This window comes from Castor canadensis, chromosome 3 (assembly GCF_047511655.1).
Source record: "Castor canadensis chromosome 3, mCasCan1.hap1v2, whole genome shotgun sequence".
Lineage (NCBI taxonomy): Eukaryota > Metazoa > Chordata > Mammalia > Rodentia > Castoridae > Castor > Castor canadensis.
The window spans coordinates 198,996,631-199,014,465 of record NC_133388.1 but is presented as its reverse complement, the minus strand read 5'-3'; the positions used below and the strand labels follow the sequence as shown (position 1 = coordinate 199,014,465).

The 17,835-nt window shown below is 60.7% G+C and overlaps 1 protein-coding gene across 29 annotated transcripts in view; it reads left to right on the top strand.

Moving 5' to 3' along the window:
- Plec (plectin) overlaps positions 1–17,835 on the top strand; it is a 57,510-nt gene that overhangs the window by 21,910 nt on the left and 17,765 nt on the right. For 6 of the 29 annotated variants that reach the window (XM_074069394.1, XM_074069395.1, XM_074069396.1 and 3 more), the window contains 16 exons: positions 11,059–11,120; positions 11,329–11,343; positions 11,491–11,580; positions 11,940–11,975; positions 12,529–12,606; positions 12,700–12,792; positions 13,812–13,978; positions 14,957–15,072; positions 15,150–15,256; positions 15,345–15,464; positions 15,554–15,649; positions 15,885–16,012; positions 16,267–16,360; positions 17,055–17,209; positions 17,301–17,610; positions 17,693–17,770. In XM_074069394.1, the coding sequence (XP_073925495.1) occupies positions 11,059–11,120; positions 11,329–11,343; positions 11,491–11,580; positions 11,940–11,975; positions 12,529–12,606; positions 12,700–12,792; positions 13,812–13,978; positions 14,957–15,072; positions 15,150–15,256; positions 15,345–15,464; positions 15,554–15,649; positions 15,885–16,012; positions 16,267–16,360; positions 17,055–17,209; positions 17,301–17,610; positions 17,693–17,770 (1,745 nt within the window). Of the gene's footprint in view, positions 1–4,796; positions 4,972–5,694; positions 5,894–7,304; positions 7,484–10,150; positions 10,433–11,058; positions 11,121–11,328; positions 11,344–11,490; positions 11,581–11,939; positions 11,976–12,528; positions 12,607–12,699; positions 12,793–13,811; positions 13,979–14,956; positions 15,073–15,149; positions 15,257–15,344; positions 15,465–15,553; positions 15,650–15,884; positions 16,013–16,266; positions 16,361–17,054; positions 17,210–17,300; positions 17,611–17,692; positions 17,771–17,835 lie in introns of those variants that run through there. The other 23 variants (XM_074069397.1, XM_074069408.1, XM_074069414.1 and 20 more) reach the window with 17 other exon arrangements.

Sequence of the window (17,835 nt, the reverse complement as noted above, 5' to 3'; positions counted from 1 at the left end):
TGTCTGGGGCACCCAGGCTTAGACCTGGTGGGCTGGGTGGGCAGCATGAGTGCCCAGGGTCTGATCAGACCAGCAGGTGGCGTCCCCTCTTCCTGAAGGTGCTGGGTGCTCTGGCCAGTGGACCCACGTGGCTCCTCCTCCTGGTACATCCCAGTGGGGGTGGGGCCTGCCGGCCCTGGACTGGCAGGGCCAGCTGTTGGCAGAGCCCTGTGTGCTCTAGCTTGGGCCCCTCTCTCCAACACTGTCCTTGCCTTAACCCCCACCCACTCCTCTCGGAGTCCTGGTGGCCTCTGTCTGTTGGGAGGCCCCTCTGCTCAGAGATGGGGGTGCATGCAGAAGAGCTTCTGGCATGGGAGGGGCATAGCTGCTTTCTAGCCGTGTGGCTGGGGCAAACTGCTTGACCTCTGAGCCTTGAATCTGCACGGTGGGGCCGACATGTTCCCCTCTTCCCTGTGGCTGTGTGGGTCACATTCGGTATCGCACGGAGAGTGTTAAGCGTGTTCTGTGACTGGGCACTCAGCCAACCTGGGGTTGGCCATGGCCTGGGTGTGGTGGCTTGTGGTGTGATGAGAAGAACAGAGCCGGACAGGAGCATCCCCTGGTAGGGTAGAGGCCAGGGACCCCTCCTTCTGTCCTTGAGCCCAGCAGGACACTGTGCCTGAGGTTTGTGCCTGGGTATACTGTTTTCAGGGCATCTCAGCCCTCCCCCCCAGCACCACTCTTTTTGTGCTTCAACACCTGGGGAGGAGCTTGTTCTCTAGGGGACAGGGACAGAGACCTGCGGTGAGGTGCAGTCCCCACTCTGGGCACAGTTGCTTGTGGAGGCTCTGAGGAATGAGAACCCCAGTTCTGGCCTGTCTAGTTGGGCCACTAGGTCCTTGCTAAGGGAGTATGTCTGGGTCTGGGAGGGCCAGGGAGGTTGGGGGGGTAGAGGGAAGCCTCTGGCCTTCTGCCCATGGCCTCGGGCAAGTTGGTGGCCTCTCTAGCTTCCTTGTAAAAGGGTGACAGTGTCTTAAACTCTCTACTATTCTCGGGTTGGATGTGGTGAGTGGGAGGGAGCCCTCCTTTTCTTGACTTCCTTGTCCCATGTCCAGGTTGGGCCAGTTGAGTGAGCAGTTGGCAGTAGAGCTAGGAGGGGGTTCTGGGTGTGGCTGCAGTGGGCAGAGTGGAGGGCACCCCCCAGTCCCCAACGGAGGTGACTCAGTCTTCCCTTCCCAGCCACAGCCGCTGGTGGCAGCTCAGAGTTTCCAACAGGAAATGAGCTCCAGGCTGAGTCAGTGCCGCAGGCGGTGCCCTCCCTCCCCTTGATCCTTCTGGGCTGAGCATGGGGCCTTGGGTGCTGGGTGTGGTTTGGGGCCAGGTCTAGCCCATGTTGGTGGTAGGGGCATGATGGGTTCGTACAAAGGCTGGGACAGTTCTGCCATCTAAAGCCTTTGGCTTCCCAGAGGTGTTTTGTTTGTTTTTTAAATCTTAAGTATAAAGAGCTGGCATGGCCTTTTTCTTTGAGTAGATATCTTGGATGAGCCATTCAAGGAAGAACACTTCTTCCAGCTTACTGAAGTTTATGTCCTTTGTGTATTGACGGAAACACTGCTGGCACATGTTGAGCCCGAATTCCCGAGTCAGACCCTACCCGCTCTAGCAGACGTGGCAAGAGTGAGAACTCCAGTAGAACTGCTGGTGACCCACCTTGCCTTTAGAGGTCCAGTGAGGATAAAGGGTTTTTGTTTTGTTTTTGAGAAAGGATCTAATCATGTAACCCAGGCTGGCCTCGAACTTGTGATCCTCCTGCCTCTGCATACTGGGATTACAGGCCTGCTCCACCATGCCCAGCTTCTCAAGAGTTTTAAAAGTGAACAAGTAATGAACTGCCCAGATTTGCCCTTCTGCATAGCATGTAGCATGGCCCCTCCAGTGAGTGTCAGAAGGCCAAGGTCAGCAGCCTGTGGGGCAACTGTGCTGGTCACTGGAATGGCCCCCATCTAATGGGGTGCCTCTGTCCATCCGGCCCTGGCCGGGGTGTGTTGGGAGAGTCTGCCTGGCTCATGTCGTAGGGCTCCCATCCCCAGCTTGTGTGCCCAAGTCAGTGGTCTGCGGGATGGGGCCGCCAGGGCCTATAGGCTGCACACCCATGTGGAGGGTGTCACCTCCTGTCGGACCCAGAGGGAGCCTTTGCCCCAGGGACCTTAGGCACATGGAGATGAACCAGGTGAGGAGAGTGTGGTAAGAAGCAGCTTCAGGAGCAATCAGGGAGGGCCCTCGGAGGAGGTGCCTGAGCTGAGGCCTAGCAGGTGAGCAAGAACTGGCCTGTCAACAGCTGCCTTGCAGAGGGTGGCCAGGGTCAGAGGGTGAGGACATGGGGGCTTCCTCGTGTGATTAGAAAGCTACTGGAGGGGTTTGTGTATGTGAATTTCATTTACACTCCAAAAAATGTTTTCCTTGGCTTCAAATTCAGAATGAACCCAGAAGTCTGGAGAAAAGACGTCCCTGAGCACTTTTCGGGACATGCACTCTCAGAGGATGTCATACAGTGCAAAAAAACGGTCGCACACAGACGTCCCTTCTTCCCTTTCCTGCCATGCACAGCTATGTACCCTGACTTGTCCTCGTGGCCCTCTGTTGTGGAGGGGACAGTGGAGGAAGCAGAGCTGCTTTACTGTCTTTACAGGCCACATCACTTGCTCAGCAGGTGGATCTAGGCAGGTTTGGGGGAAGATCACTAGCTTTGCATATGGGTTGGTTGTCTTGCTTGTTTGGGGGAAAGCTGAAGAACTCTGGCACGTTTTTACCCATGTCATCGTGGTGGGATTAGGTTTGCAATTCCCAGATCCTCCACTGCTAGGTAGAAGGAGGTGTGGATGGTTAGAAGGTGTCACATTTGCCCTGAACAGAGACTACAGTGCCTGGGATGGAGCTCGTTATAGGGGATTTGGGTAGAGGAAGGGTGGGGGTTGAGGGAATATGACTATCGAGGAGGGGCAAAGTGTGGGGACTTGCTTCCATGTGGCCTCGTGGAATGTGCTGGGCACATGGATGCCTGGAATGTGGGTGGGTGGGTGGGTGGGGTGGCAGGGCTGGGCTGGTGGGGCCTGCAAGAGGGGTAGGCTGGGTGAGGCAGGCTAGTAGGGAAGACCAGAGGCTGGGGCACCAGGGCTGAGGGACTGAGGCAGGCTGAGCCACATGGGCTGATTGGACCTACTGGTCCCTGTCCTCCAGGCTTGGGCTCTGCTGGGCTGACTACTACCGGGTGGCTATGAGGAGGAGCCATCACTCCTAGAGCTGGGTGGGGAGGCATGAGTGAGCCCTCCCTCTGCCTCCCACCCCTTCCCTCCTTCCTGCCTTGCCTTCCTCTCTGCCGGCTCTGGGAGCAGCCTAGCGTGAGGCTCCAGGGGGCTTGCTATGGACAGGTACAGCATGGAGGAGCTGATTCAGCTGGGTCAAGGTAGGGCATAACAGGGATGGGGGCTTCTCTCTGCCTGCTGTTCCCATGACCTCAGGTGTCAAAACCCAGGATGCAGGAATGGCATGGACATCAGAGTTGCCCAGAGTATGCAGGACGTTGGAAGGCTATCCCAGGCCTTGCTGGTGGCTATGGTACCCATAGCCAGGGCACTCCTACTTCTGGGGGCCAGTTCTCACCACACAGACTCCTAAGCCCATACAGGGGCTGACTGACTGAGACGGCCAAGGACCATGCTTGCTTGGCTCAGCTCCTGCCCACTGCTGGCCAGCTGCTGCCCTGAGGTTGGTCAGGAGTTGGGCTCTCTCTGGCCTGCCTTTGGAGCAGCCAGTGTCCCTGATGCTCTTAGCTGCTGAGCCAGCCCAATCCCTGGCCACCCAAAGCTGCCCACTGCAGGCCAGTTTCCTTCAGAAATAGGTTTTTGAAGCATGGGGCTGGAGAGCAGGAGGCTCTGGTGGGCCTGCCCCTCTTCTTACCATCTCCATGGTTCCCCCAGCGTGGACAGGGTACCTCATCTCAGAAGCGAGGGCCCAAGCTCCCCCTGGAATCTGGCCCAGCGAACCCAGGCTCCTGGGAGGAGAAGAGCGGGATTTTGTCCTCACAGAGACAGATGCACACACACATCCTGTTTCCCAGGGTACACTGGGGTCCAAGTCAGCACAGCATACAGCGGATGTGGTGCAGGCCTGACTACTGACCTCTGACTTGTGCCTCCATAGACCAGGGCTGCTGGGAGGGGGTCTTGAGGCAGGGGTGTTCTCCCTATTCCAGAACCCCTGGGATTCCAGGAGACGTTTGGGGTGGGGATGCATAGTTCAGTGTTATGGGACAGCTGAGCACTCCTGTGGTTTAGACTGCAATTTGGGGCTGCCTGGGTCTCTGGCTAGCAGTGTGACCTTGGGGAGCCTGTCCTATTAACCCTGGGGGCCAGGTGTTGTGTTGAGTGACTTGCGCAGGGCCCTCTGGGAGAAAGGGGAGTGGCGCCCCCTTGGCCCACGTGGCATTTCCCAAGAGCACCCCAGGAGATGGACAGGGCATGGGCTGGACCCCTTCCCAAGGGGATATGAGCCCGACCCTCTCACGCCCCATTCTTCGGTGGATCCTGGCGCCAGCCGGCTCCTTATTATAGCAGCACCCGTGGGAGCTGGAGTGAGGGGGTGAGGGGTGAGTGTCGTGGGGGCTGCCCAGCTAGAGTCCCGTCTGGACTCTAGCAAGCCCAGGTCCTCCTGGGCGCCCTGGCTGCTCTGCACGTCATGTTCTAAGTCGGGACAAATGACGGGCTTGCTTGCCCTCCTTGGATATTTATATCACCCTGGGCCCCCTGCCCACCGCTCCCCCTCCCCCTCGACAGCCACGGTCAGCGGCTTGCCTGCTGTGCCCTCCTCCCGCCTCGCTGCTGTTGCTGCCGGGCTTGCCACCTCCGAGGGGCCTGTGACCCTCCCCACGCCCGCCCGCTCCCTGTCCGCCTTGTCGGTGGCTCCTGTCGCTGTCCTCAATGAAGATCGTGCCCGGTAGGTAGGGCAACCCTTGATAGTCTTTTGAGACCCCAGCTGGGCTGGAGGCGAGGGACTCTGTCCTTCCTCTGCACACGGCCTGTTTCCTAGCCTTCCCCAGCCTCTCCCTGGACCCTGTCCAGTGCCCCCACATGGGGGCTTGGGACTTATGAGGAGTCTGAATGTCTTTGAGCGTGGCCAGCCAGTTGCAGGCCTCAGGTAGGGGGGCATCAAGAGCTGGGCAGTGGCACCCGTGTGCCCTCGGTGCCTGGCCGCTGTCCCCAGAGAGCACCCTTGGAAGTAGAATAGGGGCTCAGGCCTTGTGGTGGTGGTGGTGAGGCAGCTCGACTTCCTTGGGAGGGAGGATCTGCACTGAGGCTGCCCAAGCTTGGGGGGGTGTTGGGGGCTGCTCCTTGCCCCCCTCCATCGCTGCTGGCCCCTCCTCCTAGCGGGTGTGGCTGTGGGTAGGCAGGGGTTAAGGCTCCAGCTAACCTTGAGCGTCAACAGCCCTGCAGAGGGACAGCTGAACTGGGCCCTGTAGGGAGTGTGAGTGGGGAGCGGCCAAGAGCCACGGGAGGGAGGAGGGCCGGAGGAGGCTGGGCAGGAGTGCAGCTGGTGCCGAGGGCCTGAGTCCCGGCTGCTGGTGGATAGTGCTGTGGGGCGGTCCCTGCAGGCAGGGCAGCTGAAGACAGGGCGGGCTCTGGTCCCTGGGGCATCCCCCTCGCTGGCTCACGCTCCACGCAGGGAGGCGCTGTGTGACTTCGCCGCAGCAGCAGCAGCCGGTCCCTGGTCCACAGAGACTGGCTCAGCCTGCTCTTTGTGGCAGCCATGGAGCTGTCGGGTAGCCTGTTTCCCTCCCTGGTGGTCGTGGGTCACGTTGTCACTCTGGCTGCTGTGTGGCACTGGCGCAGGGGGCGTCGGCAGGCGCAGGATGAGCAAGGTAAGCACCCTTGCCTCTGCTGTGGTCATTGGCCACTACCTCTGCCAGGAGGCTTGGGGCGGGACAGGGGTGGAGGGCCCACCTCCCTCCCCGCCCACAGTCTTCTCCTGCGCCCTCCTCTTCCTGCCCCTGCACTAAACACCAGTCTGTGAAACCCTGTTGGCTCCTCTGCCCTCAACCTGCACTGAAGACTCCCACTTCCCAGGGTGTGGCAGGATGAGCTTTGAGGCTGTCTTTAGCTTGGAGCCCGTCCTTGGGCAGGTGGGTGGAAGGAGAGGCTTGGCGGGGGGTGAGCTCCAGATTGAAGGCCTTGTGTGCCTGCCTCCTGGAAGAAGTTCCCTCCCTGTCCCACAGCAAGGACGTGAGCACAAACCGCAGTGGCAGGTGCACACATTGTCCTGGCAGGACTGAGATGGGGGCGGGCCTGGGCAGGAGCCAGGGGCCTGCCCTGTGACCTCTCCACCCACAGGGTGTGGGGTTGAGCTGCATAGAGGTGAGGCAAGTGCCTGAATGTCCTCAGCTAGGGCCCAGGACCCAGAATCAGCCATGGGGCAGGCAGCCAGGCTGTGCCCTGCCCTCCTCTGCTCAAAGTCACCAGCTCCTGGGCTATAGTCCGAGGTGGCCATGCCCACTACAGGACAGGGTGGAGCTGAGTGAATGGAGTCTGGGATAGCCCCTGGGGATTGGGCAGTTCTGCACCAAGGCTTCTGGCCAGAGGGACTGCTTTAATGGGGTGCACCTCAGGCCAGGACTGGCCTGTGTGTGGGAGTGGCATGGGCTGCCCCCTAGTGGTCCTGGTGGGTCTCAGCCTCAGTGCAGGATCACCAGGACTTGAGTATGAGACAGGGTCCTCCAGGAATGGCCCTGGCATTCCCTGGAGCCCATGACTCAGCAGGCAGGAACATTAAACAGAATGTACAGGCTAAGGACTTCTTCCTCCCGAAGTTTTGGTTTGGGGTCAGACACTGGCCTGCCTGGGCCCTCTCTTGTCCCCACCTGGGGACACCCACCCGCCCCTCTCCTTCCTGGTTCACTCTTTGCCCTGTGGTGCCAGACATGGCGTAGACGCCTCACTTCTGTTCTCTGCCCACTGTCCCCCACCCCTGGAGCCCGCGGCCCTTGTGCATGGGATCCTTGTGCTGTGAGCCGCCCTCCTGGAGACTTCAGTCCAGGGGTTTCCCCTGTGCGTGGGCGTCCCCAGGGTTCCCCTTCAGGGAGCTGAGGCTGCTGGACAGTACCCAGACCACTTTGTCGCAGAGGGCAGCGTGCACCCCCGTCCGTGGGTGCGATCCTTATGGGTTGGGGCGCGGCTTCCTGGCCCATGCTGGGCGGGGCTTATGCAGGGGCAGGTTCTTCGGGTCTGGGCCTTGAGCCGGCGGGTGGGGGAGGACGTGGAGAGCTGAGAGCAGGGCTCGGTGCCGTCTCAGAAGGACGGAGGGCACGTGGGGCTCATGGCAGTGGCAGGGACGTGGGGGGCGGAGGGCGCCTTCGCCTCGCAGAGGGAGGTCGCGCTGGAACGGCCGTGCTGGCTGGACGAGGGCAGCGAGCGGGCCCGCAGGGGCTACCTCTACGGGCAGTTGTGCTGCGTAGGTGGGTGCGGCCGCTGGGGTGGGCGGGGGGCGGGACTGGCGTCCAGGCTGTCCAAGGTGGAGCTGGGATGGGGGTGGTACCTGGCCCAGGTGCAACCCCGCCTCTGAGCTCCGGAAACACCTGAGAAATAGGCAGGTGACATCCTCTTCCCGGGTAGGTTTGTCTCTGGAGGGGCGGGGTAGGTGGGCGGAGCACTGCTGCCTGGGGTTTTCCGGCGCCGGGCGTTGGCCAGAGGGGGGCGGGGGACGGGGGACGCGGGGACGGGACACGGAAGGCACCGAGGGCGGGGCTCCAGCCTCTTCCAGCTCAGGCTCTAGTTTGCCGCAGGGTTCCTTCCCAGTATGGCGGTGTCTATCCTGAGACTGTGTTAGCTGGCCTGTCTGCACGTCTGTGGAAAGTGGTCATTCCTCAGAGGGTTCCTTCCCTTGGGGGGGACCAGGCTGCTGCCTAGGGTCAGCTACCTCAGACAGGTGTGCAAGAGCACAGTGCTGGGGTTCCCTGGGGAGCCTCGGATATGGGGGAGAGCCTTCTGCAAATACGCAGAAGCACCTGGGGAACGGGGATGACCATATTGGGGACAGAAGTTGCCTGTTGGTTTGAGTCTGAGGGGAGGGGGCATCTCTAAGCTGGAGGAAGGGGCAGGCAGGACTGGGAGGGAGGGGATAAAGGGAGTTGGGGCTTTTGAGACCTTGGAAGGTGCTTGAAGGAAGGAGGCACCCAGAGGCAGCGGCTGAACGGCTTCTAGGGTGGAGGGGTGCTGGAACTGGCTCAGGGAGGTGCCCCCCCCACTCCCCCCACCCCCGCCCCGGCCCTGAGCTCCAGGTCCTGCCCAGGGCAGCATCTTTGGAGGCTGGTAGTGACAGAAGATTGGAGAAGGGGCTTGACCGGAGTGTGGAGTGGGGCTCCCATTTGTCCAGTGCCAGGCCTGGCTCCCCCAAGTCCCAGTGTTGCCCAGGATGTCCTGTGTCCACTTCCTGGCCCATTACCAGGAATGTGTGTTGGCGTAGTCTGTCCTCTGCAGTGGTGGCCACTCCTGCAGCAGGACCCTGTTCTGTTTCTGCATGCCTGGACTTAGCAGGATGGGCTTCCTGGCTGGGAGGGCTGCTGGCCTGGTCCTCTGGAGAGGCAGCCAGCACTGTCACAGGCCTCCAACCTGGAGAAGGGCAAAGCTCAGGCACACTGTACTCAGGGTACTGACAGTGTGGGCTCCTGTTTGGGATTTTGGAGAGTGAGGATTGATGTCTGATGGGCCAGATGGGGAAGGGTCTTGTGTTGGAGATTGAGGGGTACCCTCAAGTAAGGGGCAGGGGTAAAGACACTAAACAGAACCCTGGGAGCTGGCTGTGCCCCTCTGCTTGGGGGTTGGGCCTTAAAGTCCTCTGCCTGGTTCTAGCACCCCTTTCCCCTCCACACAGGGGTTTGTCTCCCTCTCGTGGCCACAGGGGGCAGCAGGGACCTGGGTGGGGTGAGCTTTTCTGGGAACAGAAGGCCAGAGGTGCTGTAGGAAGAGGGTGTTCTTCAGCCACTCACAGCTGGATTGCATCAAGCCAGATGCACAGATTGGAAAATTCTTGTGGTCTGGGTGGTTCATTCTTTCCTACAGTGGTTGGGTGGGCTGGGCAGTCCCAGATGCTGCCATTGGCCGCCCATCTGCTGATCTGAGGGAGCCAGAGGCCCTGAGCAGGCAGGTCCAGTCAAGGGGACCCTTGCACCCTTTGCCCCCACCCTCCACCTTTACAACCTGGAGCAGCTGCTAACTGCAAGCCCCACCCGGCTACAAACAGCCCCATCCTACCCCTACCCCAAGGTGCGGCTTCCTTTCCAGTGAGTCACAGCAATCCGGGGACCCCCCTCCCTAGCCCTGACTCACTGGTTGTGCCCTTTGGGGGTGCTCTCTGTTGCTCCAGCACCCCCCGAAGTGGGGAGGTGGCTCTGCAGCTCGGGTGGGGTGGTCCTGTTAGGATGAGTCAGGACTCAGCTATGAGTGGCTTTAGCCGGAGGTATGCCTTGCCTGCTCTGCCTGAGGTGTTTCGGGCTTGGGCGGGGCTCTGCAGAACTCCTGGGGATTCTGCCAGAGTCTAGCTGGCCTTGAGCAGGGTCTTAGATCCCAGCAAGCCGGGCGTGGGGACCATGGTGCAGGACTTGGGATGTGACTTGGGGGGGGGGTGCAGGAAATTGACAGGTAGCTGGTCCCCCACCCACCCAGGTATCGCACAAGTTAGGGGTTTCTTCTAGTCATTCCCAGCAGGGAGCAAGCTGAAGGGGTGGCCCTGAGTGGCCCTGGACTAAGGTCTGAGGGCGCATTCCCTGGAGATAGGTGTGATCTTGGAGCTGGCCCCTAGCTACATTCAGGTGCCCCTTGGTGTGATGGGAGGGGCCTCTCCCCTCCTCGTGTGATAGGGATTCTTCTGAATGGCCACACCACATGGAGTGTGTTCCTTGGCGGTCCTGGTACCAGTGCTGGGTTGTCCCTGCTCCCCCCTCAGGCGCCCCACCCCCCCCAGGTTCTACTGCTGTAGGCAGGGTGGGTGAGGAAACCCTAGTTTCCTGTTTCTGGCCGGCTATGGGAGCGGCTGTGGGGGAGGGGCTGCCTCCTCCTTCCCGCTGGGACACTCCCCTCTGGTGGGGAGGCGGGCAGGGTGGGGTGGGGCTCCCAGGCAGGCCGGCCTTCCTAGGGAGTACAGCAAGCAGGGAGTGGCTGCAGGGACTCCAGCTCTGAGCTTGTGCGGTTGAGTGTCCAGTGCGGCCGCCATCCTTCGGCAGTGTGGCACACGGTGCTGCTCTTACAGAGCACAACACCTGAGGGCCAAGGGACAGGCGGGGGGGCGGGCAGCACCATGTCTCAGCACCGGCTCCGTGTTCCTGAGCCTTCGGGCCTGGGCGGCAAGAGAACCAGCTCGGAGGACAACCTCTACCTGGCTGTGCTCAGGGCTTCTGAGGGCAAGAAAGGTAGCCAGCACCCACTCTGGGCAGGGCCTCTACAACAGGAAAGGCCCTTCCTGTGGCAGGAAGCCTTGGCATTGGGTGGGGGTGGGGCCCAGGCTCTGAGGGTCTGGGTTTGGGTCTGAGCTACCCATGTCCAGCACCGATTGGGCTCTGAGCCTTTAGCTGGTGAAGTCTGTGCACCCAGGGAAGGCCTGCTGCCCTTTCAGGGGGACACAGCTTCCCCTCTGGCACCCCTTATTGGCCCTGGCCCTGCCATATTCCACCTCAGCCTGGGAGGCAGCATGTGGAATGGAGCAGGCTGTGACTTGTGCACCATGGGCTCTGGGTGTGGTAGCTCTAGACCCTCCCATCTACTTGGGAGACAATAGAGGTTTTGAAACAGCAACACTTTGCTGGGCCTAGCCCCTTCCTTGGACCAGGCCTGGCTGAGGCCTGAGTGCCTTGGTCTCTGCTGTGTGGGTGGAGATGAGGCTGGGGGGCCTAGGTCTCTATGACCTGGGAGAGGCCCTAGTCTGGGATCCTCCTCCATGGGGTCTGGCCAGCCAGGCTGCTCTTTGCACAGTGGTCACCTCTGGGGGCCTTCCTGGGCTTCTCCCAGGCTCCAAGCAAACTGGCCTTGTCTCCCTCAGATGAGCGGGACCGTGTGCAGAAGAAAACCTTCACCAAGTGGGTCAACAAGCACCTCATCAAGGTTGGTTACGTCTACCGCGAATGGGGGGAGGGGATGCCTACAGCGAATGTTGGGGGGTGAGCGCTCGCCTGCCCCTGCCTGGGTATCCTCACACTGCCCAGGCTTCTCTTTCATCTCTGAAACCTGTTATTTTCTGTCCTTTCCTCCCACGCTCCGTCCTGTCTTCTTTCTCCTTCTTCCTTCTGGTCTCTCCTGGTCTCTGCTGTAGCACTGGAGGGCAGAGGTAGGTGCCTGCGTGCGGTAGGGGTGTGCTCCATGCCCCTGCGTCTTCCCCCCGGGGCCAGTGCCCAGCGCTTGGCGCTGCCCCCCTGCCCCAGTCTGCTGGTGGCTGTGGGGAATCTGGCCATCCTAGCCGCCACTGTTCCCACAGGCCCAGCGACACATCAGTGACCTGTATGAGGACCTCCGCGATGGCCACAACCTCATCTCACTGCTGGAGGTCCTCTCGGGGGACAGTCTGGTATGTGTGTCCCTGCCATCCTCTGTGGCTCTGCCTGCTGCCCTGCATGCCTTGTCTCCTTGGGGCCTTTTCCAACTGCCCACTGTGTGTCCAGCTCGGCCCCTTCCTGCCTTCTGTCTGGGAGCAGCCCGGCCTCAGCAACCCCCTGCCCTCTGCACTTGTGCTTACCTTACCAGTCAAAGGCCTGGCCTGTGAGTGGCCATGACCCCTGGGCCACAGGCTGCTCTGACCTTTGCTGTCCTCTGCATTGGAGCCCTAACACAGTAATCTCATGCTCTGCTCTGCTTTGGTTTCTCTGCTGCTTGGACTCTGAATCTTGACCTCTGCCCTTTACCCTTTGCCCTGCTCTGGCTGGGCAGCCGAGGGAGCGGGACGTAATCAGGAGCTTGCGCCTGGTGAGTGGTTGTGCCTACTGGCCGTGGTGGCACATGGGCTCCCCAAGACCAGGAGCCTACCCATTTCACCTGGGGCTGGTGGCCAAGTGAACCCGGTCCACGTCTAGCTCTTGGGTGGGCAGATGGCTATGTGTCAAGTGGCCTGCTGTCCTACCTGATCTTTCCCTCGGCCTGCACCTAGAACCCACCAGAAGCTACAGTGGCCACCACCACCGGGCCGGAGGACCCGCCCCCTCCTAAGCCACTGCCCTCCACCCTCGGCTTCCTGGCTATTGTCTCCTTCCCACCCCCTTCCTTCCTTCCCACAGCCTGGATTGCTGGGTTTCCAAACTTCTGCTGGGTCTGGGCCTGGGCCTGACCCCTGGGCTGGTGGCTTCCCTTTCTCAGCCAGGCAGGGTGAACCTGGGATGCAGGAGGGGGCTGCCAACCCTACTGGGAAAGACTCGGCTCAGTCAAGCTCAGTCAACTGCTGCTATTTTAGGGGTTACTGAGGGATGGGGTCTGGGAGCTATAGCTGCCCTGTAGGCTTTGACCATACCGTGTCTCCTCCCAGCCCCGGGAGAAGGGGAGGATGCGCTTCCACAAGCTGCAGAATGTCCAGATTGCCCTGGACTACCTCCGGCACCGCCAGGTAAGGCTGCCCACCCAGCCATAGGCCAAAGACCCCAGGGCCCACTTTAAGCTGCTGCCCTGTGGGCCATGACTGAGAGCCACTTGTTCATAGGTGAAGTTGGTGAATATCAGGAATGATGACATTGCAGACGGCAACCCCAAGCTGACCCTCGGTCTGATCTGGACCATCATCTTACACTTCCAGGTAGACTAGCTGTCCCTCAGGAGTCTTCAGTTGGGCTCCTCGGCTGGCAGGCTGGCTCTGATTTCTGGCTGGGGTGTGGCCTGGGAGGTGTTGCCCTTGGAATGGTAATACCTGGGAGCCTTCTTGCCAGCCCCAGCTCCAGCCCCAGCTCCAGCCCCATTTTGGCTTGGTAGCCTAAGGGCCCAGGCCTCTTTCCAAGGCCTGCCTAGCCCATGCCCTCTGGCCCCAGCTGGGCAGGGCCTGCAGAACCTCCTTGCAGAGGAATGCATTCTCTGCAGGCTATCTGAGGAAGCTTCTGGAGCTATAGGGCTGCACTGGCTGACTCACCCATTGCCTGTGCTGGCCACACAGGAAGCCACAAATCTGAGATCGGGGCGCGAAAGCCAGGCTGGCACAGCAGCTGAGTCACACAAACTGGCAGACCAACAGACAGCTAGGGAGAGGCTGGCAGATGTACTGAAGGCAGGCAAGCTGGCAGACCCAGGCCTGAGACTGGACAAAGTGCCAGGCTGCCAGGCAGACACACCATGCCCACCCTCCCAAATCCCCACCTGGGCCTGCAACCAGACAGGAGCCTTGACTTGCTCCTGTACCCCATCCTGACAGCCTTTTTTAGGCCTGGGAGCGCTGGACCAACTTTGGGTGTGCATCTGCCCTTCTTGTTCCCATTGTCTACCAACTGTACTCTGTGGCAGTCTCTGGGGGCACAGGATACACCCCAGACCACCCAAGCAAAGGGAAGCCCAGTACATCTACCATGTGGTGGCAGTAGGGGGCTGGAGGAGTTGACTTATTCTGTGGCTGGAGTGGCCTGGATTTGTGGCACTGAGGTGTGGGTCCCAGTAGCTCTCCAGCACTGGGTACTCTACTGTACTCCGGCTGGCCTAGTGACCTGTTGATCCTAGCTGGTGCTAAGCTAACCTGCCCTCATGCACGTGGTCGGGGTGCAGGGAAAGTGTATGACCAGGCAGGCAAGGTGGCCAGGGCTGAGCTATTTCCTGTCCACTGCGTGGGGGCAGATCTCAGACATCCAGGTAACCGGGCAGTCAGAGGACATGACAGCCAAGGAGAAGCTGCTACTGTGGTCACAGCGCATGGTAGAGGGCTACCAGGGCCTACGTTGCGACAACTTCACCACCAGCTGGCGTGACGGCCGCCTCTTCAATGCTATCATCCACCGGCACAAGTACGTGTGTGGCCTCAGGCAGGGAGGGGACCACTGGTCGGGGGCACCTCAACCACCTCAGCCAGGCGACTTCAAACAAGTCAGGGCAGAGAGGATGGCAGGAGGGGTGTCTGCCACTGACAGGAATCTGGCGCCCACAGAGTTGAGAGCTAGCCAGCCTCTGGGAGGTGCAGGAAGCAGGACCCACCTCCTAGTCCTTTCAGAAACTTCTGGAGGCCTGTGGGGCAGTGGGCTGCTGGTCTTGCCTGTGTGGATTCTTCAGAAGGGGCCGGATGGGCAGGTGCTGGTGGCTCACACCCGTAATCTGGCTACTTGGGAGGCTGATCGCATTTTGAGATCAGCCTAGGCAAAAAGTTACTGAGCATCCCATCCTAACCTGTAGCTGGGTGTAGTGGTGTACACCTGTCATCCCTGGCTACGTGGGAGGCTGAGATTGGGAGGATCGTGATTCCAGGCCAGCTTGGGCAAAACAGTTCACGAGACCCCACCTAAGTGGAAAAAAGTTGGGTGTGGCAGCATATGCCTGTTATCCCAGAAATGGCAGGAGGGGTAATAGAATGGTGGTTCATGCCGGGCTGGGCAAAGAACAAAACCCTATCTCTAAAATAACCCGAGCAAAAAGGGCTGGAGGTGTGTCTTGAGCATGAGAGTGCCTGCCTCACAACTCCAGTACTACCATAAAAAAAAAAAAGAAGGAGCCTGCCGGGCAGGGAGGCTAAGGGAGCCTTTCCATATACAGTTCCTGGGCCCATCTCGGGCCCCTGGGGCTCCTGGGGGGTGGGGCAGCAGGGTTCTTTCAGCTCTGCCCACATGGGCAGGATTGGGGGCATTAGTGGAGCAGGTGGTTTATCTTTCAGGGTGGGTGTGGGATTGGGACTGTGTTTGCCAGGACGTGTGGAAGTTTTTCTGTGTGGTGATCTACTCAGTGGGCCTCACTGCCCCTTGTCTGGCCTGTCCTCCCCACCCACTTGTCTGCAGGCCCATGCTTATTGATATGAATAAGGTGTATCGTCAGACCAACCTGGAAAATCTGGACCAGGCCTTCTCTGTGGCAGAGCGGGACCTGGGAGTGACCCGGCTCTTGGACCCTGAGGGTATGAGCTGCTGGCCCCTCTTCCTCTCTCTCCCCCAACCCTGCACAGGCTCCACTGACCCATTCCCCTTCCTGCAGATGTGGACGTCCCTCAGCCCGACGAGAAGTCCATCATCACCTACGTCTCGTCCTTGTACGATGCCATGCCCCGAGTGCCCGGCGCGCAGGATGGGGTGAGGGCCAATGTGAGTGGTGGCCCAGGGAGGGTGGGAGGCTGACCTCAGCCTGGCTGCAGCCCCTGACGCCTGCCGCATGCTCACTCTGTGCTCACAGGAGCTGCAGCTTCGCTGGCAGGAATACCGCGAGCTCTTGCTCCTGCTGCTGCAATGGATCCGGCATCACACTGCTGCCTTTGAGGAGCGCAAATTCCCCTCCAGCTTTGAGGAGATTGAGGTGGGCCAGTCAGCAGAGGTGGGCCTGCCTGCTCAGGCAGGGTCTTGGGCCTGCCCTGCCATGGTTTCTGACATCCTTTGTCCTCACAGATCCTCTGGTGCCAGTTCTTGAAGTTTAAGGAGACAGAGCTTCCAGCCAAGGAGGCAGACAAGAACAGGTCCAAGGGTATCTACCAGTCTCTGGAGGTGAGTGGGGAGCCCATGGGGAGGCTTATGGGGTGTTTGGGAGCGAGAAAATGTCCCCTGGGGAGGTGAGTGAGGCATGCCAAGCTCCAGAGCCTGGTGCTCCTCCAGAGAGTAGCTGGGCCCTGCCTACTGAGCTTCAGGGACCAGGGCTCTTCCAGGTGGGTGGGCAGGAGGATTGAGGGCCCAGGACTCCTAGCCTCCACAGCTTAGGCCTCAGACTGGTTTCTGATCACAGAGCGCGGTGCAAGCAGGCCAGCTCAAGGTGCCCCCCGGCTACCACCCACTAGATGTGGAGAAGGAGTGGGGCAAGCTGCACGTGGCTATCCTGGAGCGGGAGAAGCAGCTCCGGAGCGAGTTCGAGAGGTGGGTGGGGTGGAGAGGCTGCGGCTGGGCGGGTGGGGCCCATGGTAGCAGGGCAGCCACCCGAGGGTGAGTCACTGCCTGGGGAGGAAATTCCCCCCGCAAGCTGGGGAACCCGAGCTCCCGAGCTCAGGGCCAGCAGGACAGTGGGCCCCAGGCAGGCTGGGAGGCATGAGCAGAGAGGAGCCGCTCTCTGGTATGGCAGTGTGGCGGACCTAGCTGCTCACCTTGGCTCTCCTGGGTGCCCTGGGCTGTAGGCTGGAGTGTCTTCAGCGCATCGTGAGCAAATTGCAGATGGAGGCTGGGCTGTGTGAAGAGCAGCTGAACCAGGCTGACACCCTGCTGCAGTCGGTGAGGGGGAGGGGCAGGGAGGAGGGGCAAGGGGGCGGGACTGCCCTCCTCAGACGAGGGGAGGGGGTAGGAGGAGCCCTGGGCAGCCTGCCCGGCATCCAGGGGGTGGCCTGCTGGGCCAGCGAGTGGGGTGGGGCACTGGGGCGTGGAAACCAGGCTTCAGTACCTCCCTTTGGGTGTAGAGCCAACTCTGGCCTACTGCTGTGGGCCGAGCTAGTTTCTGGGCATGAGGTGGACTCTAAGTGTCCACCCTACCTCCTTCCAGGCTGGCCCCCTCCACCTCAGCTGCTCACTCCTGGGGGACAGGGTAATGGGGAGGTCCCAGACCTCTTGCTAGCCGATTGCTGTGGGGTCCAGAAGGCATGGGGCTTTGTGGACCTGGGCCAGAGTTTATAGAGGGGAAAACTTAGCAAGTGGGATGGTGGAGAATAGGCACAGGGATCCCAAAGGAAACAGTTGTGAAGAGTCTGTCTTTGGGCCTAGCAGGATTCCCTTGAACTGGATCTGATCCCCAGAGGTACAGACTTACACAGGCGCATTGCCAGGGATGTGTGGGGCTGGCAGAGAGGGAAGGAAAAGGATGGCGGTGCTGAGGCAGTAAACCAGCTGAGATCTGGGTCTCAGGCTGGGCTGCCCTACGTGGTAAGAGGAAGAGGGTCGGCTGGGCTCTGAGTCACACATGACCACCTTGCAGGATATCCGGTTGCTGGCCTCAGGCAAGGTTCCGCAGCGGGCTGGGGAGGTGGAGCGAGACCTGGACAAGGCAGATGGCATGATCCGGGTGCTGTTTAATGATGTACAGACCCTCAAGGATGGGCGCCACCCGCAGGGCGAGCAGATGTACCGCAGGTGGGGCCTACCTGTGTGCCTTCTTGGGCAGCCTGGGTATGGGAGCCTGAGGCTGTCTGACCTCTTAACTGACTTCTCTGTGCTGCCCCAGGGTGTACCGACTGCACGAGCGCCTGGTAGCCATTCGCACAGAGTACAACCTCCGTCTGAAGGCGGGTGTGGCTGCCCCCGTGACCCAGGTGACCCTGCAAAGCATGCAGAGGCGCCCTGAGCTAGAGGACTCTACCCTACGCTACCTGCAGGACCTGCTGGCCTGGGTAGAGGAGAACCAGCGCCGTGTGGACAGTGCCGAATGGGGCGTGGACTTGCCCAGTGTGGAGGCGCAGCTGGGCAGCCACAGAGGCCTGCACCAGTCCATCGAAGAGTTCCGGGCCAAGATCGAGCGGGCACGGAGTGATGAGGTGGGCAGCACCCACGGGTGGGCAGTGGGTAGTGGGCCAGACCCCAGCCACTGCAGGTCTTAGCCCTCCTCATCTCTTTCAGGGCCAGCTCTCTCCTGCCACCCGGGGTGCCTACCGTGACTGCTTAGGCCGACTGGACCTACAATATGCAAAGCTGCTGGTAAGTGTGGGTTCCGGCAGGGACTAGGGGGAGGTGGGTGTACAGCAGTCCACTGACCTGCTCCC